The following is a 23,887-nucleotide window of genomic DNA, read 5'->3' as shown; positions in this document are numbered from 1 at the left end:
GGGCCTCTGTCATCAAAGCTTCTAATCTCTATCTATGTCTTTTTGTTGTAGATATCGTAAAGTGGAAGGGGATACCTGCAAAGGAGGTGATGAGAAATACTACGAGGCTGATCAAGTGTCATGTCCAGTTGCAGGTAACTCCCTGACTCCCTAATCAACCTATAACTTCATTGGTTGTACAGTCGGTCTTTCCATGCTCTTACCCCTAATGTGAATAGTGCAGAAGCTAATGCCAAGTCCACTACAATACAGTTATAATAGTTAGTAATAAAGCAGCATTTATTATGCTCTGTATATCATTTTGTACATGTGTTATCTGAATCAGTGCTCATACTGTGGGTGCAAAAGAAATCTTACTTTTTCTCTTTCCTTTATGACGAACAGAGAGCTCAGAATTAAATTGTATTCCCTAAATCAGTGCACATTCTGTGGGTGCCAAGAAATCTTTCTTTTTTTCTTTACTTTATAACGTACAGAGAGCTCAGAATTTATTTTGTACATGTATTAGCTAAAGCAGTGCACATACCGGTGTAAAAGCAATCTTACACTTTCTCTTTCCTTTATAACATTCAGAGAGCACAGAGTTTATTTTGTATGCCGAACGCACAGAGATTCACCGATACTTCCTCAGCGATGGCACCAATGAACGACTGCCAATTGACAACCTGCAACTAGCTACGGCCGTCGACTACGACGTCGACCATGATTGCTATTACTATGCAGAAGACACCTTCCATGAAATACATGTAAGTAAAGTTCTGCAAAATATATTCTTCAGATAAAACGCTGTTGCCATGGTAACATGACCCACAGCCAATCATTCAAGGTTACCATTGTAGTGACCTGGGATGCTGACCTTGACCTCTTCTCTTTCGGAGATCAAAGTGCATAATCGAGGTTACCGGGGTTGTTCGAGGCTTTGCTGGCCTCTTGCCTCCGCCCCAGTCACATGTACAATGTGTCTTGGAGAAGGTTATGTGTAGCTGCCTGGTGACTCGGAAGTACTGGCCTTGACTGCATCCCTGGCTATTACGACAATATCAAATTTATGTAGATGTAAGTCTTTATGTAACAGACCCCTATTAGCATGTCATGAAAGGACTTGTTGGATATTTCATCCAACAAGCCCTGTTTTATTTAATGGTTACCATAGGAACTGTGCATCTCGGCCAATCAAAACCAAAGAAAGTTTTCAGATCTGACATCTTGTTAGGGGAAAATTTTTGCTGAAACGCTCCCCAGGTATCAATGTTCCCAAATGCCAACTTTGCAGAGATTCTGTCCCGGACTTCCTGCGGGCCAGGAGCCCGTAACACAAAGCTTAGCAATGATCGTAGAACAAATTTTCACAACTGATTCCACTGACTACAATGTACAATCAATCTTAAAAATCAAGCGTACGATCGATTGTTTTGCTTTGTATTACGGAGCCCAGGATCGTAGTACTGTCAGCTGATACAATGGTAACGTGGCCCATCAGCCAATCATAATCAAGGTTTGCCATGGTAGGTACAACAATGGCAAAGTTACCGTAGCTCTAAGGCCCGTATTCTGAAGTCGTGTTTTATTTAAACTCAGGTTTAAAGTTGTAGTTTAAGTATGGAAAGCCAAAAGTATAAATTTTTTTTATTAAGTTGTATGTTTCTTATGTTTACTGTGCTCTTTCCTGATTAATCGATGGTGAAGACAATAATCTTTTTATACTTTCTAGACAATTATGAATGATTTGAGAGCCAAATGAGCTGAAGTATGATATCTTTACTGTTAGTGATTTATGTAGCAATTGGCTCTCCATACTTAAACCACAATTTTAAACCTGAGTTTAAGTTAAACCCAACTTCAGAATACGGACCTAAGTCTTTGTGAAACACACCTTGGTATCAGTATTCTTGAATTTGTATCCTTTGCAGAGATTCTGTCCGGGACTAATTGAAGACCAGGATCGGAGCATCGTCAGCGGCCATCTTGATATGGTCGAAGGACTTGCCTTTGATTGGCTTGCTGATAATCTTTACTGGGTGGACTCAGAATCTGATCACATCGAGGTCGCACGCTATGATGGCCGCTTCAGACGCGTCCTTCCTATAGATGCTACGCTAGATCAACCAAGAGCGATTGCTCTGGACCCCAAGAGAGGGTTAGTAATCATGTTTTGTTGATGTTGGTATCCCTTCCCCTTATCTTATTGGATTCTTTACTTATTTTGAAATTGTTGCCACAATTGCCATTTATCTTCAATCAAGAATGATTTTTCACTTACTTTTGCTTCTTTCATTTACATGTTTATTGGTATATTCATGGAAACATTGATCAACTGTAGAGTCTACAGAGAGAGAGATTGACAAGAGAAATACAATATGATTACAAGGCAAAATAAAGATATAAATACATTAAACAGAATGGTCAAATGTTTCTTTCTCGTACAAATTTGTTCTAAAGATTAAGTTAAGTTTGGTTGTGAAGTTTTATTGTGAAATGAACTATTACTGGGAAGGTTTATCATGTGATGAGGTACTGGAATCAAATTAGAATTACAAAACTATTTATTTTATTTATTTATTTCACATCTTTATCCAGAGTAGCCTGTTCAGCCTTATACAAACAAATATGTAAAATTACACAATATATACAATTAAAATATTCATTAAAAATCGCTGGTCTTCCACAGGGCTCTGCATAAATACCAAAAAAACATATAATTCATAACATAAAGAAAACATAAGTAAAGAAAACATATATACACATCAAAATAAGATTTGGAATTCTGGTAGTATGCACATCATCTAGGGAGCTCTGGCAGCACAACAGAATATATACAAATAATAATTGCATTATCTAAATGTAATACTATTATCATAATTTAAAGAGAAATCTAACATTATGAAGATAGATTAAACAAATAGAAAGTTATTTATAAAAATGAGATCAAATACATACAGAAATGATTTGAAAGTACAGTATATTTTTTTCTTCAAAAATTTCCACATTCTTAATATTAGTACTCTAAAGTGATTGGTTAACATTGGTTTGAATTTTAAAAAATCTGAGCTAGAAGGTCACACTTGTCACCTTTGTCTGCGATATGTTCAAAAAATGAAGCCCAGAAAAAATTGTGTTCGAAAATGATTATTTAGTGCTTCAAAAATTGAAATATAAAGTGACCGGAAACACCATCTTAATTTCATCCCATACACTTATGTGTACTATTTAGGTGTCTATAAGACACCTAATTACAAAATCGGGGTATGCCTTGTAGTTTTAGCTTTTCATTCTCAATAATGGTTGTTTTCAGGGTTCATTAGTTCTAATACAGGCACTTGTACACATGTTTCATCTTGGTTTGAGAATTTTTTTTAAATCGGCTGCTCACAAAGTTAAAGGTCAAGTCCACCTCAGAAAAATGTTGATTTAAATTAATAGAGAAAAATCAGACAAGCACAATGCTGAAAATTTCACCAAAATCGGATGTAGAATAAGAAAGTTATGACATTTCTAAGTTTCGCTTATTTTTAACAAAATAGTTATATGAACGAGCCAGTTACATCCAAATGGGAGAGTCAATGACGTCATTCACTATTTCTTCTGTTTTTGTCTCACCTGCGAAGCAAAGTGAGACTATAGGCGCCGCTTTTCCGACGGCGACGGCGACGGCGGCGGCGGCGGCGGCGTCAACATCAAATCTTAACCTGAGGTTAAGTTTTTGAAATGATGTCATAACTTAGAAAGTATATGGACCTAGTTAATAAAACTTGGCCATAAGGTTAATCAGGTATTACTGAACATCCTATCAGAGTTTCATGTCACATGACCAAGGTCAAAGGTCATTTAGGGTCAATGAACTTAGACCATGTTGGAGGAATCAACATCGAAATCTTAACCTGAGGTTAAGTTTTTGAAATGTCATCATAACTTAGAAAATATATGGACCTAGTTCATGAAACTTGGACATAAGGTTAATCAAGTATCACTGAACATCCTGCATGAGTTTCATGTCACATGACCAAGGTCAAAGGTCATTTAGGGTCAATGAACTTTGGCCGAATTGGGGATATCTGTTGAATTCCCATCATAACTTTGAAAGTTTATGGATCTGATTCATGAAACTTGGACATAATAGTAATCAAGCATCACTGAAAATTTTGTGCAAGTTTCAGGTCTCATGATTAAGGTCAAAGGTCATTTCGGGTCAATGAACTTTGGCCGAATCAGGGGTATCTGTTGAATTACCATCATAACTTTGAAAGTTTATGGATCTGATTCATGAAACTTGTACATAAGAGTAATCAAGTATCACTGAACATCCTGTGCGCGTTTCAGGTCACATGACCAAGGTCAAAGGTCAATGAACTTTGGCCGAATTGGGTGTATCTGTTGAATTACCATCATAACTTTGAAAGTTTATGGATCTGATTCATGAAACTTGTACATAAGAGTAATCAAGTATCACTGAACATCCTGTTCGAGTTTCAGGTCACAAGATCAAGGTCAAAGGTCATGTAAGGTCAATGAACTTTGGCCATGTTGGGGTTTTTTGTTGAATAACCATCATATCTCTGTAAGTTTATTGGTCTAGTTCATAAAAAAGGGAAATAAGAGTAACCATGTATCACTGAACATCTTGTGCAAGTTAGAGTAGTATTCAAAGTGAGCACTGCTGCTATATTGAACCACGTGATGCAGGTGAGACGGCCAGAGGCATTCCACTTGTTTATTGTTTGAATTATACAATATTTCAATTTTTACGAATTTGACGATTAGGACCTCATTGCCTGAAGCACAAAATGTTAAAACAATGGAATTACACGTGTTCAGAGAGAAATGAAACTTCATTTCACATGACAATGACGAGAAAATACAAATATTTCATATAATAAAATACAAAAGAAATAGTGAGTGAGTGATGTCATCGACTCTCTCATTTGGATGTAACTGGCTCGTTCATATAACTATTTTGTTTAAAATAAGCGAAACTTTGAAATGTCATAACTTTCTTATTTTGCATCCGATTTTGATGAAATTTTCAGTATTATGCTTGTTAAAAATCAAGTTTTTGTTGGGGTGGACTTGTCCTTTAATATTACTTTGATTTCCTTTCCACCTGTCATAGATACATGTACTGGACTGACTGGGGGGAACATCCCTACATTGCCTCTGCTCACATGGACGGCGATAATGTCACGATGCTGATCACTACAGGGGTCTACTGGCCGAACGGCTTGGCCATCGATGACCAATCCAACCACATCTTCTGGACCGACGCCCACTTTGACCGGATCGAGTCGGCGTGGTTGGACGGCTCGCATCGTGTAGTCTTACGCGACCAAGACACCCCGCATCCTTTCTCCATCGGCGTTTACAAGGTCTTTACATGATTTTCTTATTCTTTACCATCCTGTATTTGTAGAGGTGTTGTTGCTCAGTGGATAAGTCTCTGGACTTTGAACCACAAGGTCTGGGGTTCAAATCCCACCATAGCACTCGCGTCCTTTGGCAAGGTGTTTATCGACATTTGCCACTCTCCACCCAGGTGTAGTAAATGGGTATCTTTTGATAGTGTTGATATCTTTCATGAACTGATGCCACTCTGTGCATTCAAAGTAATGATAATATTACATTAAAACCTGTCTATGAATCAGTTGAAGGGAAATTGAGCCCTGTCTTCCAAAGAGTTATGATTGATCCAATCAATCGTAATTATGGAAATCCATCAGTGTCATAATTTTTTCATTAGGAAATTTGCTCAATGTCCATTGAAAACAAAGAGAAGCATACTGAATTCTAAGGAATATTTTCATACAGTTAATGTATGAATATACATGATACCTAGAAAATATTTTGAACAAACATGCATAATAGATGTTGATGTTGCTGGCCGTCCATAGCTGCGATTGATTGGATTAATCATAAATCTTTGTAAGATGGGGCCCAGAAATAGGGGGCCACTGAAGACAGGTAGCTTTTATAGACAGGTTCTATAACTCCTTTCTTTCAAATGCAGATTGATCCGATCAACCACAGCTATAGACGGCCAGCAACGTCAATATCCAATATATATATTTGTTCAAAACATTTTCTAGATATGATGTATATTCATACATTCATAGTTTTCTTGACATCATATCTAGAAGATATTTTGAACAAATATACATTTTGGATATTGACGTTGCTGGCCGTCCATAGTTGTGGTTGATCGAATCAATCTCAACTCTTAGTAAGACGGGCCGCTGATATGATTATAAGTTTCGGTTTAAATTGAAATTCTGTACTTTTATTGAATATCGCAAACAACCTTAAAGTTTGTTGTCATGTTTTCTTGTTGAAATTCTGTCACCTTTTTTCCATTTAGAACAAGATATACTGGGATGACTGGTCACAGTTGAGTATCCAGTCGGCCAATAAGTATAATGGAGGTGACGTACAGACGGTGGTACGGAACATGAGCAGTGCGATGGATCTTAAAATCTTCCACAATGCATCGCAACAAGGTAAGTCAAATTTAGAAAAAAAAAAGGTTTAAAGGGAGGGGGTGAACTAAACAATACTGTATGTGGTCTCTCATTGAATGGAGGTATGAATAGTCTTAAAATATATTACCTTTTCAATTGAGTGTTGTGGCATGCGCCTGTAATCCAAGCTATGTGGGGAAGTTACAAATTGATGCAGGGGTTTGAGGTTCAAGCCCTGGTCACGTCTTTTGGGTTGTGACGTTAAAGGTCGTTCCCAGACGTGAGTGATCATATCTGATTGAAACATGTCTGACAAAACTCAAATACACACATATTACCTTTTCAGATATACTAATACTTGTAGAGAATAAATTAGCACATAATTTTATTTGTATATTGAAACTGAAATGTTTTTCCTCCATGTAAGACACCTTTATCATGTCGGAAGGGGATCATTCTAGTTGATTTTCAAATTTTTTATCTGGGTCCCGTAACACAAAGGTTAGCGATTGATCATACACTTGATTTCTACGATTGATCGTACATTGTAGCTTGGTTTGGTTTGGTTTGGTTTTATTTACCGTATAAAAATCACAATAAAATACATTGCACAAGATATGATATCAAATGTAAATATATAAACATGCACATAAAAATATACGGATGGATCACTCTATTCAGAGCCATTGATATAATGGCTCTGTTCTTCCTAGAGGTCCAGTCAAGGTAACATGATAACAGATAATAGATTAATGATAACACGTATTTGAAATATTATTAATTAAAAACAAAAAATACCAAAAAACGAGTGGTAAACAAATTAATAATTATTAGACACAATTACAAAAAAAAAATATATATATATATATCCTAACCATTCCTAAACATGTACTTAAGGATACTTTAAACCTTAATTCCCCCCCCCCCTGTCAAACGTTTACAGATCAAAGGTTTCTATCCATTTATCAAGGCCAGTTTTAAATAAAGTGAGTGTGTCGGGTCTGCGGAGATAAAGTGGGAGTTCATTATATATTTTCGATCCACGATAAGAAAATGTCCGCTTACAATAATTAGTCTTTGGTTTTGGCAATACAAGATTTCCAACATTTCTTAGAGAGTAAATACTTTCTTTGTGAACGAGATTACTTTGTAAATATTTCGGAGCTAAATCGCGAAAAATCTTATACAACATTATATACATGTGTTTTTTACGCCTAGTTTTCAGGGTTTCCCAATTTAAAAGTTCGTGAATTTGGAATATAGATTTGTGAGTGTAAGGACTTATGGAATTTGTGAGTGTAAGGACTTATGGAATCAATCGTCGAAAAATGTTCAACGATCATTGCTAAGCTTTGTGTTATGGACTCCAGGGGCCCACCTTACAAAGAGTTGCGATTGATCTGATCAATCACAACTATGGAAAGCCAGCAAAGTCAACATATACAATGCATATTTGCTAAAAAAATTTCTAGATATGAATGTAAATTCATTGATTTCTTGACAGTTCGGTGTGTTCTCCTTTGTTAACAAAGGATATTTTGCACATTTCCTGTAGAAAAAATATGACACTAATGGATTTTCATAGAGTTACGATTGATTGGATCAATCGTTCCTCTTTGTAAGATGGGGTCCAGTTGTTAATGACATCCCTGGTAAGTGTGATTTCAGTCACTCTTAAATCTTTGTGAAACTCAATCCTGTATCTCGTCTTTGGTTTGTCTAGGTGTGAACCCGTGTTCTTCACACAACGGAGGCTGCACCCATCTTTGTATCGTGAAACCGGATCCGGAAAACACTGATGCGGTGACGAGGGTGTGTCTGTGTCCAGATAACATGAAGGTGGTGATTACGCCTGATGGGAGAGAGGATTGCCAGTGTGAGGCGGGGGAGAAATTGAATGTGACGTCAGGATATTGTGTTACCCAGGGTAAGTAGTGTTGGTGGTGGTGGTGATGATGATTATGATGGTGACGGTGGTGGTGATGGTGATGATAATGATGATTATGAGGGTGTTGGTGATGATGATGGTGATGATGATGATGTCGATGATGGTGGTGGTGGTGATGATGATGATTATGATGGTGACGGTGGTGGTGATGGTGGTGGTGGTGATGATGGTGGTGATGATGATGATGATGGTGATGATGGTGATGATGATGGTGGTGGTGGTGATGATGATGATGGTGATGATGATGGTGGTGGTGATGATGATGATGATGGTGATGATGATGATGGTGATGATGGTGATGGTGGTGATGATGATGATGGTGATGGCGATGGTGATGATGATGATGATGGTGATGATGATGATGGTGATGATGATGGTGGTGATGATGGTGATGGTGGTGATGATGATGATGATGATGGTGATGGTGTTGGTGATGATGATGGTGATGATGATGATGATGATGATGGTAGTGGTGATGGTGATGATAATGATGATTATGAGGGTGTTGGTGATGATGATGGTGATGATTATAACAATGTTGATGATGATGATGATAATTTTGCTGATGGTGGGGGTGGTTTTGATATTAACTCTTTTCATGCTGAATTAATTCTGAAGGCACAATAATGAATATTCTAATATTATCTTACATACAATATACAGTGAAATTTGAATAGACCCCCCCCAAACTTCTCTTACAGGAGCTACTTGTGAGCCCGACCAGTTCCAGTGCTCCAACTCTGACCGATGTATTCCCATCATGTGGAAATGTGATCGTGAAAGTGACTGTACAGATAATTCAGATGAACTCAATTGTCGTAAGTATTGTTTGTGTCCTCTCAGATATTGTCCGGCCTGCCTCAGGTCAGTGCCTAACACATTGAGCATCTTGTCGTTATGTAGTCATTGTGAAAAATAGCCATAAACCAGCAAAACCAAGATAGCTGCCATCCATGCATCGATCCTCAGTGTTAGGGTTGCAATCAGGATTTGTTTTAGCTTTAGGGTCAAAGTTAGGAAAGGGCATAGCGTTCAATCCAGGGTTGAAGTTTGTCATTCTATCAAAGGTCAAGTCCACCTCAGAAAAAAATTGATTTGAATAAATACAGAAAAATCGCCCTAACGTAATGCTGAAAATTTCGTCAAAATTGAATATAAAAATAAGAAAGTTATGACATTTTAAAGTATCGCTTATTATTCACAAAACAGTGATAGCTACAATTCAGTGACATGCAAATCAGAAACTCAATGATGTCCTTCACTCACTATTTCCTTTGTTTTTTATTGTTTGAATTATACAGTTTTCATTTTCTAATATATATTTGACAATAAGGACCAACTTGACTGAACCATGTAGTATTAAACAATGCTAATTCCACATGTTCAGGGAGGAATTAATCGTTGTTTTACTTGACAATGAGGAGGAAATCATAATATTTCATATGATAAAATACAAAAGAAATGGTGAGTGGATGACATCATCAGTCTCCTCATTTGGATACCGACCAAGATGTGCATATAACTGTTTTGTGAAATTAAGCAAAACTTTAAATTTCATAACTTTCTTATTTTGTGTACAATTTTGATGAAATTTTCAGTGTTGTGCATGTTGTATTTTTCTCTTTTTATTCAAATCAAATTTTTGTTGGGGTGGACTTGTGGAATGTGGAATTCATAGCAGAGCAATTGTCGGCAAAGATAATGTCATGTAACTTCCTAGTTACATTACATTAACTTCCTAATTACATTACATTAACTTCCTAATTACATTACATTAACTTCCTAGTTACATTACATTAACTTCCTAGTTACATTACATTCCTAGATTAGTGCCTAGATTACATTCCTACATTAGTTACATTAACTTCCTAATTACATTACATTAACTTCCTAATTACATTACATTAACTTCCTAGTTACATTACATTAACTTCCTAATTACATTACATTAACTTCCTAGTTACATTATATTAACTTCCTAGTTACATTACATTCCTAGATTAGTGCCTAGATTACATTCCTACATTAGTTACATTAACTTCCTAATTACATTACATTAACTTCCTAGTTACATTACATTCCTAGATTAGTTCCTAGATTACATTCCTACATTAGTTACATTAACTTCCTAATTACTTTACATTAACTTCCTAGTTACATTACATTCCTAGATTAGTTCCTAGATTACATTCCTACATTAGTTACATTAACTTCCTAATTACATTACATTAACTTCCTAGTTACATTACATTCCTAGATTAGTTCCTAGATTACATTCCTACATTAGTTACATTAACTTCCTAATTACATTACATTAACTTCCTAGTTACATTACATTCCTAGATTAGTTCCTAGATTACTTTCCTACATTAGTTACATTAACTTCCTAATTACATTACATTAACTTCCTAGTTACATTACATTCCTAGATTAGTTCCTAGATTACTTTCCTACATTAGTTACATTAACTTCCTAATTACATTACATTAACTTCCTAGTTACATTACATTCCTAGATTAGTTCCTAGATTACATTCCTACATTAGTTACATTAACTTCCTAATTACATTACATTAACTTCCTAGTTACATTACATTCCTAGATTAGTTCCTAGATTACTTTCCTACATTAGTTACATTAACTTCCTAATTACATTACATTAACTTCCTAGTTACATTACATTCCTAGATTAGTTCCTAGATTACATTCCTATATTAGTTACATTAACTTCCTAATTACATTACATTAACTTCCTAGTTACATTACATTCCTAGATTAGTTCCTAGATTACATTCCTATATTAGTTACATTAACTTCCTAATTACATTACATTAACTTCCTAGTTACATTACATTCCTAGATTAGTTCCTAGATTACATTCCTACATTAGTTACATTAACTTCCTAATTACATTACATTAACTTTCTAGTTACATTACATTCCTAGATTAGTTCCTAGATTACATTCCTATATTAGTTACATTAACTTCCTAATTACATTACATTAACTTCCTAGTTACATTACATTCCTAGATTAGTTCCTAGATTACATTCCTACATTAGTTACATTAACTTCCTAATTACATGACATTAACTTTTTTTAGTTACATTACATTCCTAGATTAGTTCCTAGATTACATTCCTACATTAGTTACATTAACTTCCTAATTACATTACATTAACTTCCTAGTTACATTACATTCCTAGATTAGTGCCTAGATTACATTCCTACATTAGTTACATTAACTTCCTAATTACATTACATTAACTTTCTTGTTACATTACATTCCTAGATTAGTTCCTAGATTACATTCCTATATTAGTTACATTAACTTCCTAATTACATTACATTAACTCCCTAGTTACATTACATTCCTAGATTAGTTCCTAGATTACATTCCTACATTAGTTACATTAACTTCCTAATTACATTACATTAACTTCCTAGTTACATTACATTCCTAGATTAGTTCCTAGATTACTTTCCTACATTAGTTACATTAACTTCCTAATTACATGACATTAACTTTTTTTAGTTACATTACATTCCTAGATTAGTTCCTAGATTACTTTCCTACATTAGTTACATTAACTTCCTAATTACATTACATTAACTTCCTAGTTACATTACATTCCTAGATTAGTTCCTAGATTACTTTCCTACATTAGTTACATTAACTTCCTAATTACATGACATTAACTTTTTTTAGTTACATTACATTCCTAGATTAGTTCCTAGATTACTTTCCTACATTAGTTACATTAACTTCCTAATTACATTACATTAACTTCCTAGTTACATTACATTCCTAGATTAGTTCCTAGATTACTTTCCTACATTAGTTACATTAACTTCCTAATTACATTACATTAACTTCCTAGTTACATTACATTCCTAGATTAGTTCCTAGAGTACTTTCCTACATTAGTTACATTAACTTCCTAATTACATTACATTAACTTCCTAGTTACATTACATTCCTAGATTAGTTCCTAGAGTACTTTCCTACATTAGTTACATTAACTTCCTAATTACATTACATTAACTTCCTAGTTACATTACATTCCTAGATTAGTTCCTAGATTACATTCCTACATTAGTTACATTAACTTCCTAATTACATTACATTAACTTCCTAGTTACATTACATTCCTAGATTAGTTCCTAGATTACATTCCTACATTAGTTACATTAACTTCCTAATTACATTACATTAACTTCCTAGTTACATTACATTCCTAGATTAGTTCCTAGATTACATTCCTACATTAGTTACATTAACTTCCTAATTACATGACATTAACTCTTTTTAGTTACATTACATTCCTAGATTAGTTCCTAGATTACATTCATACATTAGTTACATTAACTTTCTAATTACATTACATTAACTTCCTAGTTACATTACATTCCTAGATTAGTTCCTAGATTACATTCCTACATTAGTTACATTAACTTCCTAATTACATGACATTAACTCTTTTTAGTTACATTACATTCCTAGATTAGTTCCTAGATTACATTCCTACATTAGTTACATTAACTTCCTAATTACATTATATTAACTTCCTAGTTACATTACATTCCTAGATTAGTTCCTAGATTACTTTCCTACATTAGTTACATTAACTTCCTAATTACATTACATTAACTTCCTAGTTACATTACATTCCTAGATTAGTTCCTAGATTACTTTCCTACATTAGTTACATTAACTTCCTAATTACATTACATTAACTTCCTAGTTACATTACATTCCTAGATTAGTTCCTAGAGTACTTTCCTACATTAGTTACATTAACTTCCTAATTACATTACATTAACTTCCTAGTTACATTACATTCCTAGATTAGTTCCTAGAGTACTTTCCTACATTAGTTACATTAACTTCCTAATTACATTACATTAACTTCCTAGTTACATTACATTCCTAGATTAGTTCCTAGATTACATTCCTACATTAGTTACATTAACTTCCTAATTACATTACATTAACTTCCTAGTTACATTACATTCCTAGATTAGTTCCTAGATTACATTCCTACATTAGTTTCATTAACTTCCTAATTACATTACATTAACTTCCTAGTTACATTACATTCCTAGATTAGTTCCTAGATTACATTCCTACATTAGTTACATTAACTTCCTAATTACATGACATTAACTCTTTTTAGTTACATTACATTCCTAGATTAGTTCCTAGATTACATTCATACATTAGTTACATTAACTTTCTAATTACATTACATTAACTTCCTAGTTACATTACATTCCTAGATTAGTTCCTAGATTACATTCCTACATTAGTTACATTAACTTCCTAATTACATGACATTAACTTTTTTTAGTTACATTACATTCCTAGATTAGTTCCTAGATTACATTCCTACATTAGTTACATTAACTTCCTAATTACATTACATTAACTTCCTAGTTACATTACATTCCTAGATTAGTTCCTAGATTACATTCCTACATTAGTTACATTAACTTCCTAATTACATGACATTAACTCTTTTTAGTTACATTACATTCCTAGATTAGTTCCTAGATTACATTCCTACATTAGTTACATTAACTTCCTAATTACATTACATTAACTTTCTAGTTACATTACATTCCTAGATTAGTTCCTAGATTACATTCCTACATTAGTTACATTAACTTTCTAATTACATTACATTAACTTCCTGGTTACATTACAAGTTATATGCCATAACTACCCAGTTACATTACATCATGGAACCTCTTAATCTTTTTGATTCAATCTTGCAGCCTACTACACGTGTAAGGCAGGAGAGGAGTTTACCTGTAAGACCGGCTCCAGATGTATCCCAAACAATTGGATTTGCGATCACTATGACGACTGTGGCGATGGTTCTGACGAAGAACACTGCGGTATGTCTCCTGTTAAAAACTTATTCATACAAAGGAAATAATTACATCAGGGTTTTGGGGGATTTCTCACCTGTAATGTCCAAAAGAGCCCTGAAAATGTTTTTTTTTAATCTCCTAAACAATGGAGCTTCAGTGCAGAGCTGAAGCTTATTTAATGTTGGCAGATTAGGTAGTAAGTTGTGAAAAAGAAGCCCCAGAAAATGAAAAATTGATAATTTTTTTTGCCTGATATATGCCAGGTTGTCAATCATTGAGAGAAATATAATATATTTTATCTTATTAAAAGTTGCTTTGAATAATTTTTTTTATCGTGCTTAATATATTATGTTGTTAACTACATGTATATGTTTTCAGTAATTTTGCAACGTTTACCGTGTGTATTGATTTGATTTGTTCTAATATACATGATATATGTTAGGTTCAATGGACAATTTAGATCAGGTTTAATGTATAAGCGCATCGAGATTCTATTGATTGATATGTGCTATACATATATAAATTTGAAATAATGTCATTATTAATTTAATCATTCATATACATATATAATAATAATCACAATTGGTTAAGTAAAATGCATTAAAAACAAATCATTGATTTTAAAAGGAGCATAGCTCTCAAAAATGAAAGGTAACGTCTTTGTCAGTGCCCATGATGTGAACCCCCTAAATTAAATACGGAGCTATCTGCAGCGATGCACTTTCTTATTGAAATTTATAATTTGTCAAATTAATAATAATAATATGAACATTTGTAATGCGCCGGTATCCATCATAAAAAGATGCTCATGGCGCAATAAAGAAAAGAAAAGAAAAAGAAAAGGAAAAAGGAAAATAAAGGAAGATAAAAAACCTACTGAAAAGAGGGGGGGGGGGGGAAGAATTCCCTAAAAGCTTGCATGAATAACCAGGTTTTCAGAGAACTTTTGAAAGTGGTAAGACAAGAAACATTGTGGATTTCTTTTGGAAGTTTATTCCATAGGAATGACCCAGCATGTTGAAATGATAGATCCCCCCATGAATTATGAGATTGTGGTACAGCGTGTAAGGATGAACTAGAAGACCTAAGGTTATTGATATTAATATTTTGAATTTTCTGTTTTGTGTATTTAGAATGGGGTACATGTGGTCCAGATCAGTTCCAATGTGATAACAAGAGATGTATTCCAGAGAGCTATGTATGTGATCTGGACAATGACTGCTGGGATAACTCAGATGAAAGGGACTGTGAAATTACAAGTTAGTTACTTTGTTCTTCATGAAATATTAAATGGTAGTGATGATGATGGTGATGTTGGTGATGATGGTGGTGATGGCGATGATGATGATGACGGTGATGATGGTGGTGGTGACGGTGATGATGGCGGTGATGATGGCGATGATGATGATGATGACGGTGATGATGATAATGATGGTGATGATGATGGCGATGATGATGATGATGATGGTGATGATGATGGTGATGATGATGATGACGTTGATGAAGATGATTGCGATGATGATGTTGATGGTGATGATGCTGATGGTGATGATGGTGATGGCGATGATGATGGTGATGATGATGATGGTGATGATGGTGATGGTGATGATGATTGTGATAATGATGCTGATGATGCTGATGATGATGATGATAATGATGATGATGGCGATGGTGATGATGATGATGATGGTGATGATGGTGATGGTGATGATGGTGATGGTGATGATGGTGATGGTGGCGATGGTGATGTTGATGGTGATGATGATAATGATGGTGATGATGATGGCGATGATGATGATGATGATGGAGATGATGATGATGGTAATGATGATGATGATAGAAATGTTGATGCTGATGGTGGTGGTGATGATGATGGTGATGATGTTGATGATGATGGTGGTGATAATGATGGTGATGATGATGATGACGGTGATGATGATGATGATGATGATGATGATGGTAATGATGATGATAATGTGATGCTGATGATGATGGTAACACTACAAAATTTTGCTAATTTTGATGATAACGTAACTTGTTTTCATGATACTGGTGAAAGATACAATGTGCATGCACATACCCTTCACACTACAACAAGCCTTATCGGACTTATCCTCATATCCGCCCAATGTGAACACGCCATGTATAGCGATGTATAATTTCTATTCAATCTCCTGCTGTGTTCATACTTGTAGATATACCGACGACGCGACCAGCTGGATGCAGCGACAATTACACCCAGTGTGAACCCGACGGTCGCTGCATACCATACACATGGATCTGCGATGGCGACAACGATTGCGGAAACAACTGGGATGAACAAAACTGTGAGTGGAAAACATTCTTCAACCCACTCACCAGAATTATCAATTCGTCAATTCATCTTTATTTCACAAGTCGATTAAAATGTCTGTTTTGAAAACAACATAAATACAGTATAAACAGTTCAAAGATAACAATGTAGAGCATTGTAGAGTATTCTAGTACTGTAAAAGTGGCAATTTTCGCGATGTGGAAATTTTTGCGTATTTCGCGGCAAGATCGGCGAGCGCAAATTTAAAAACACGCGAATTTGAACGCGGTTCAATTGCGTGTATCGTTTTGGCAAAAAGATTGCATAATTTGATCTAAAGAGGGCGGCATTTACGCAAGAAAGCTTGAACTCCAATTTCATGTGCATCGCGAGAACTTGTTCCAAAGCAATGCGATTATTTTAACAGTCGCAGATCAGTATTTAATTATGATTTTGGTTTAAGTATAAATTGCTTTTGCTGTTTGATTGGTGAGTGTTTAGATCTGTTTAGTTTTTAGGAAGACGTTGGGTCGATCGCTCGTGTTTGTTGATTGATCCCATGCACAAGTTTGTGGTGGTTTGTGGTTTTTAAATAGTTGTTGTTTAATTAAATCTTTAGCAACTAAACTTCTCAAGTTTTCATGTCTGTGTCACTGCAATACAGTGCAGTAAAAATATATGAGGGAAAAAGTCAGAGATTATTGAATTTCACAAACATTGTAAAGAGTAATTCTTCAAATATTAATGAATTCTTTAGATGTAATATTGATTAACCAATGGAACTACAAGTTAGAACCCAGGTAAATGGTAGTGGAGCGTTGTGGCCCAGTGGATTAGTCTTCGGACTTTGAAACAGAGGGTCGTGGGTTCAAATCCCAGCCATGGCGTAATTTCCTTCAGCAAGAAACTTTTCCACAATGTGCTGCACTCAACCCAGGTGAGGTAAATTGGTACCGGTAGGAAGTAATTCCTTAAGCTGTGTGCGCTATGAACGCCTAGCTTAGCCGGTAATATAGGAGCACCTTGAGCACCTAACAAGGTGGATATGTGCGCAATATAAATACCCTATATTATTATTATTAGTGTTTAAATGAGGCTTGGATTGTTCAAGGTTTGCTGGGGAAGGTTCATTATATTCAATTAAATTCAATTTATTTCCACATATTGAGTAAAAAAAACATGTAATAACATTACAATTGAGTACATTCATAGATAATAACAAATGCAAGTATAAATGGTAACAATATATACATAAAAACGAACATAGAAAATCAAAATGTGGAGGGGATTGACAAAGGCCATATTGATCTATCAAGGTCAATCCCCAATGAAAGAAAAAAAAAATTGAATACATAAATTACATTAAGAAAAAATTTATACTTAACCTCAAAACCCCAGACAAAGCAAAAGAAAGTAAAAGACAAATAAAGGGGAGGGAGAGGCAAATATAAAACTATCTTAAGGAGTAAGAAGGTAAAATTTATATTTCTGTTTGAATGACAGGAGTGTGGGGGAATGTTTGAGTTCATTCGTTAAAGAATTCCAAAGTTTGGGTCCGACATATTGAATAGTGTTGTGTATTTGTAATACAATTTATTGCTCTCTTCCCAGTAAAGACTGATCAAATCAATTTACAATCACATCTTCTTATATTGAAAAAAAAAGAACAACAGTGAATTGGAAATGAATTTTTCAGGTCTTTTGTAGGGCAATTTCATAAAACATGTACGTCCGACCCCCTATATGCGGGATCTTCATGACATATTATGTCTCTGATTTCTTGTTCTTTTGACAGTCTGTAATGTTCTCAAAGTGACCATGACTTGGTCAGTTTATGAAGTAAAGTAAGACTTGAAAAAAATGGGGGTCGGATGTACAAAAAGGTTGATTATTTTATGGAATTGCCCTGTAGCATCTAAAGCCTGGCACGTCATGTTCTGCAGTTTGTTCTACATTTGGAATAACCGTCCTTAGTATAATTGACAATCACACTACATAACTTATATGACAGGTTTTATCGTTACTTTGTTTATGTTGCGTATTGAAGTTTTTAGGTGTTGTATAAGTTTTTAGTATAAATTTGTATTTTGTTCTATTGGTGGCAGCACCAATAAGGTTTCTCTGCCTTCTAAACTGTCTCCTCGTTTGATGAATTATTTCTATTTCTTGTATATTCCAATATGTTTGTAAATGTTATTTTTAATATATGAACGAAATAAATGCATATGAATAAATGAATTTAATCAAAATGTATTTTTTTTCAAATTTCAGGCAGCACAAGTAGCTGTAATCAATACCAGTTTACCTGTACAAATGGTGGATGTATACCATTTTACTGGAAGTGTGATAACTACGATGATTGCGGTGACAATAGTGATGAGATAGGTTGCCCAAGTAAGTATCCAGTGCTATGTTAAATAGTAAAAATAAACTCCCTCTTCAAATAGTAAATGCAGTTTCGCTTGACAGCTTCCAAAAGCTCCTGCAAAATCACCTTGAAAATATCCCTCACTCCTCCTTATAACCTGCATCCAAGTCTAATTTCATCTTCGAGATAGGCTTCAGAGCCCTTTGAAGATTATAGCAGATGATGATGATGATGAAATGCTCATTTTAGGAACCAGAATGAGCTTTTTTAAAAAATGTATTAGAAATAGAAGCACAGCTGTGTCCTATGGGTTTCAAGAGGCCTTCCATTAGTATCTATGAATATATTTGATGAGGTAGACTGGCTTCAAGAGGCCTTCCACACTGGTAGATCCAGGGGGGGGGGGACTGCCGGCCCCATGCCCCCCTTTTGAGAGGCACAATTAGAATTTGTAACTAACACTGCCGTTAAAACATAAGTGTGCCCCCCTTTCGAGAGTGAATACCCTTTTTTTATCAATTTTTTTCATGGACGAAATCCCCATAATTTTTTTGTTGAAACATTTTTTCCCCCTTGAAAAAATGTGCACCCCTTTCGAAAAATCCTCGATCCGCCCTTGGCCTTACATTCGTATCTAAGAAGATATTTGATGCTCTTTACCAGAACAAGCGTTTTGAAACATTTAATGCTAACACCCTTGTTTCCTTGGTACGATAAGCTTGATGGCTGCTTTAAAAAAATGAATTTGATTATGTCATCTGTGACATGTACAGTGATTGCATAGACATCTGTGCTTCAAGAGGCTTTCCATGTAGCTATCTTAATCTATATTTGATGCTCATTTTTGGAGAACAGAACATGAATATTGAAACATGTTTATTCCAAGATACCCTTGTTTACTTTGTGTAAGTATGTTGATTACGTAGACAATCATTTGTACAGGATTTTCATGTAAATACACATCTTGTTTTTGATAATTTGGTTCTCATAAATTGTCGATGAACGGGGCAGCAGGCACAAGGGCACCAGGCCCCACCAGGGCTCTGTAACACAAAGATTTGCGATGAATTGCAAATATGAAAGAACACTTCTGATTGGTTGGTGGTCAGTATTTTGCACTAAATCTGCGTGTAAACTTGATCTCGATTGGTCAGTTCATTTAGCGATTGATCGCTAATCTTTGTGTTACGGAGCCCTGGATGTGGCTGGGAATTTCTGTGGTGATGATGCAGGACTGTATTTGTAGTGATTTAAGATTTCTTTGTCAATTTCCAAAGAAACATTTTTGCTGCGCCAGCGCCATGAGCGTTTCTGGACGGTGCACTTGATAAGCTATCACTATTATTATTATTTGTTTCCAGAATACACAATATGAAATGTAGATAGCTGACAAACCCACCTGTGCTCTTGATTAAAAGCATGATGTCTGTGAATATACAACAGCTATCACAATCACTGCCTGACAAACAACATCTGCCACTATCACTGCTACAACAATTACAAGAAATGTTTGGGAAAACACTAACAAGCGCAGTGGTGCCCTTGATTTATTAAGTACATTAACTGCATATTTAATGCTGCATGCATGGAAAGTGAGGACTTTGGCATGCAAAAGGTTCAGCCTGTCCTAACAATCTTTCGTGATATTCTTTCATTTGTTTGTTCATCTGTCCGTCCATCCTTTAATTTCATTTTTTATTTTATCTATGAAATGATAACTGTATACACTTGATAATTCTTGCTGTATAAAACAATTATACCATTATAATACAATTATAACATTTAGAAATGAAATTAATGCAATACTCAATATTATAAACGCATATGAATCACAATTGATGACTTAGAGTAATTAAGCTTGCTGGCATATTTGTGTTAACATTTTTTTGTATTTTCTATTATGACATAGCAATCGTTTGCATGGAATTAGAAATTCGGAATAAAATCACTATATATTTCTTATGTTTTATTCTTCGTTCTTAAGGTACCACGATGGCTCCGTGGACGACCTCAAACCCATTTGATTGTGAACCTGGCTATTTCCATTGCATGGACGGATCTGAGTGTATACCTTACACCTGGAAGTGTGATAATTACCGGGATTGCCCGGACGGCTCCGATGAATATGATTGTAGTAAGTACATGTACAAAAAAATGGATAATTGACATCTATGATCTTACTCCAATAGTCCACTTATTCATTCATTATTTTTTCATTTGAGTGTCTAAAATTTGGGATGGGGTTTAATTACAGCTGTTATTTATTTGAATATGATAGTTGAAATTAGAATTATGGTTAATAGAAGTAATAGTAGTAGTAGTAGTAGTAGTGGTACTAGAGGAGAAGAAATTCTAGTAGTAGTAGGAGGAGTAGTAGTAGTAGTAGTAGCATTATTATTATTATTCATATTATTATTTGTTGTAATAGTAGTAGTATTTTGAGTAGTCGTAGTAGTTATTTAGTCATCGTTGTAGTAGAGTAAGTAATAGTAGATATAGTTGTAGTAGTAGTGGTAGTAGTGGAAGTAGTGGTAGTAGTAGTGGTAGTGGTAGTAGTGGTTGTAGTAGTAGTAGTATTAGTAGTAGTGGTAGTAGTGGTAGTAGTGGTAGTAGTAGTAGTGGTAGTAGTGGTAGTAGTAGTAGTAGTAGTAGTAGTAGTAGTAGTAGTAGTAGTAGTAGTAGTAGTAGTAGTAGTGGTAGTAGTGGTAGTAGTAGTAGTAGTAGTAGTAGTAGTAGTAGCAATAGTAGTAGTATTAGTAGTAGTTATGTAGTAACAGTAGTATTAAAAGAACAAGAATTGGAGGAGGAGAAGAAGAAAGAAAAATATCAGAACTAATAGATTTTCAAAGTATGTGATATGTCATTTGTTCAACTTCCTTTCCAGTTTATAACACCACTACCCCTCTCTACCCCGATACGTGCGGTTGGGACAGCTTTGTGTGCAACAATGGACAGTGTATACCAAGAGATTGGGAATGCGATAACTATCAGGATTGTTCAGATAACAGCGATGAGGATCATTGCGCAGGTAAGTAAACAATCTGCCGGTGCAGCACAATTTGGGAATGCTGCAATCACACTGAGGAAAATCTTTAAAAAAATCTTCAAATCCATATTTTATTGTTCGAAATAGACACCAGAAATTAAATACTCTGAAAATTTGTTTTGCCCAATGGATCGTGGGCGCGGCAGCCGCTGTGCAGCGCCAAAACCGCCCCCCATCCGACTAATAGTTTGTCATTGGTAATAATGTAATGATTATAATAATAACAACAATAGTAGTAATAATAATAATAATTATACTTGCTTATAAAGCGCCCAACACTTACTTACTTTGTCAGAAGTCTCTAAGCGCTCTACAGTATATGCAGCATAATTACCCTGGCTTTAGCAGTGCAGCTGTTACGCGCGCTGCATTTCAAGGAATAAATTCCTGCCAGGTACCCATTTACCTCACCTGGGTCGAGTGCAGCACATTGTGGATCAATTTCTCGCTGAAGGAAATTATGCCATGGTTGGGATTCGAACCCTCGACCCTCTGTTTCAGAGTCCGGAGACTAATCCACTAGGCCACAACGCTCCACACTCCAATAATAGTTACATGTATATAATGTAGCACTTCATACGTTAGTTTCGAAGCACTTTACTTTGCCATAATTATCCATCACTGTTCCCTATATAAAGTGGTTTCATTTCTACCATGGTACAACATTGGACTATGCTGATAATGTGTACATGATTACGCTTATTTCATTGCGTACTCTAGAAATGTGCCTTTCGAAAAATGGCGCTTGAATGAAGCATGACATTCAAAACAATGATTTTGTATTTTTGAATATATTTTTATTTGTGAAATAAAGTTGAATTGAAATTGAATTAAGAAATCAGCGTGATTCATGGTTTTGTACTATGGTACATTTGAAACCACATTTGTGAATCCGGGCCAAAGAATCACACATGATAGCAATGATGGTCTGTATCTTTTTTGATAGCTACTACAATGATGCCATTCACCACTGATGAAACACCTCAATGCGGGTTCTTGCGAGTTCCGTGTGGCCCAGGAGCCACGCCTCGCTGTGTCTGGCAGTGGCTCGTCTGCGACGGGGACAATGATTGTTCAGACGGGGAAGACGAGGCTCACTGTGCAAGTAAGAGACGTGAAGACTAATGATGTTGAGGCAGTGATGAAGGGTGGTGATGATGATGATGATGGTGGTGGTGGTGGTGATGATGATGGTGATGATGATGATGTTGATGACGATGATGATGATGGTGAGATAGTGATTTTGATGCTCTTGTCAGTGGGGTGATATTTAATGGTGGTGATGATTGTGATGATAATGACAAGCTTCATATTGCATTTTTAAGATATTATCATGGTCATCATATTTTGTCATTTGATTTGTCAAAGCTAGTGCAGTCAAACCATAACCCAACTATCCATCCTATTTTCTCCTCAGGTGCGAGGCCAACAACTACCATTCCTGTACCGACTACAGTCGCCTACTGCTCACGAGGTTACTTCAAATGTGACAACGGTCAGAAGTGCATACCACGGTCAGAACGGTGCAATGGGTATTATGACTGCTCTGATCTCAGCGATGAGATGGGATGTTCGACAAGTAGGTCTAGATTTCTGATGATGATGATGGTGGTGGTGGTGGTGGTGATGATGATGATGGTGGTGGTGGAGATGGTGATGATGATGGTGGTGGTGATGATGATGATGATGATGGTGGTGGTGATGGTGATGATGGTGGTGGTGGTGGTGGTGATGGTGATGATGATGGTGGTGGTGGTAGTGATGATGGTGATGACGGTAACGGTGGTGGTGGTGATGATGATGATGGTGGTGATGGTGATGATGATAATGATGGTGATGATTTCAGCGATGAGATGGGATGTTCGACAAGTAGGTCTAGATTTCTTTCTTGACAACAGCAACTACCATCA

General features: G+C 35.4%; 1 protein-coding gene across 2 annotated transcripts in view; it reads left to right on the top strand.

Annotated features, from left to right (window-relative positions):
* The window catches only part of LOC121420493 (sortilin-related receptor-like), a 99,375-nt gene that overhangs the window by 38,107 nt on the left and 37,381 nt on the right, over window positions 1–23,887 (top strand). For both annotated transcript variants that reach the window (XM_041615150.1, XM_041615149.1), the window contains exons 14-28: window positions 52–134; window positions 574–746; window positions 1,911–2,137; window positions 5,108–5,360; window positions 6,347–6,485; window positions 8,170–8,373; window positions 9,096–9,212; window positions 14,172–14,294; window positions 15,404–15,529; window positions 16,466–16,597; window positions 18,835–18,957; window positions 20,916–21,065; window positions 21,816–21,959; window positions 22,924–23,082; window positions 23,395–23,556. In XM_041615150.1, coding sequence (XP_041471084.1) covers window positions 52–134; window positions 574–746; window positions 1,911–2,137; window positions 5,108–5,360; window positions 6,347–6,485; window positions 8,170–8,373; window positions 9,096–9,212; window positions 14,172–14,294; window positions 15,404–15,529; window positions 16,466–16,597; window positions 18,835–18,957; window positions 20,916–21,065; window positions 21,816–21,959; window positions 22,924–23,082; window positions 23,395–23,556 — 2,315 coding nt within the window. The remainder of the gene's footprint in view (window positions 1–51; window positions 135–573; window positions 747–1,910; window positions 2,138–5,107; window positions 5,361–6,346; window positions 6,486–8,169; window positions 8,374–9,095; window positions 9,213–14,171; window positions 14,295–15,403; window positions 15,530–16,465; window positions 16,598–18,834; window positions 18,958–20,915; window positions 21,066–21,815; window positions 21,960–22,923; window positions 23,083–23,394; window positions 23,557–23,887) is intronic.

This window comes from Lytechinus variegatus, chromosome 8 (assembly GCF_018143015.1).
Source record: "Lytechinus variegatus isolate NC3 chromosome 8, Lvar_3.0, whole genome shotgun sequence".
Taxonomy (NCBI): Eukaryota; Metazoa; Echinodermata; class Echinoidea; order Temnopleuroida; family Toxopneustidae; genus Lytechinus; species Lytechinus variegatus.
The sequence above is the reverse complement of the archived record's forward strand: the minus strand, read 5'-3'. Positions and strand labels throughout refer to the sequence as shown.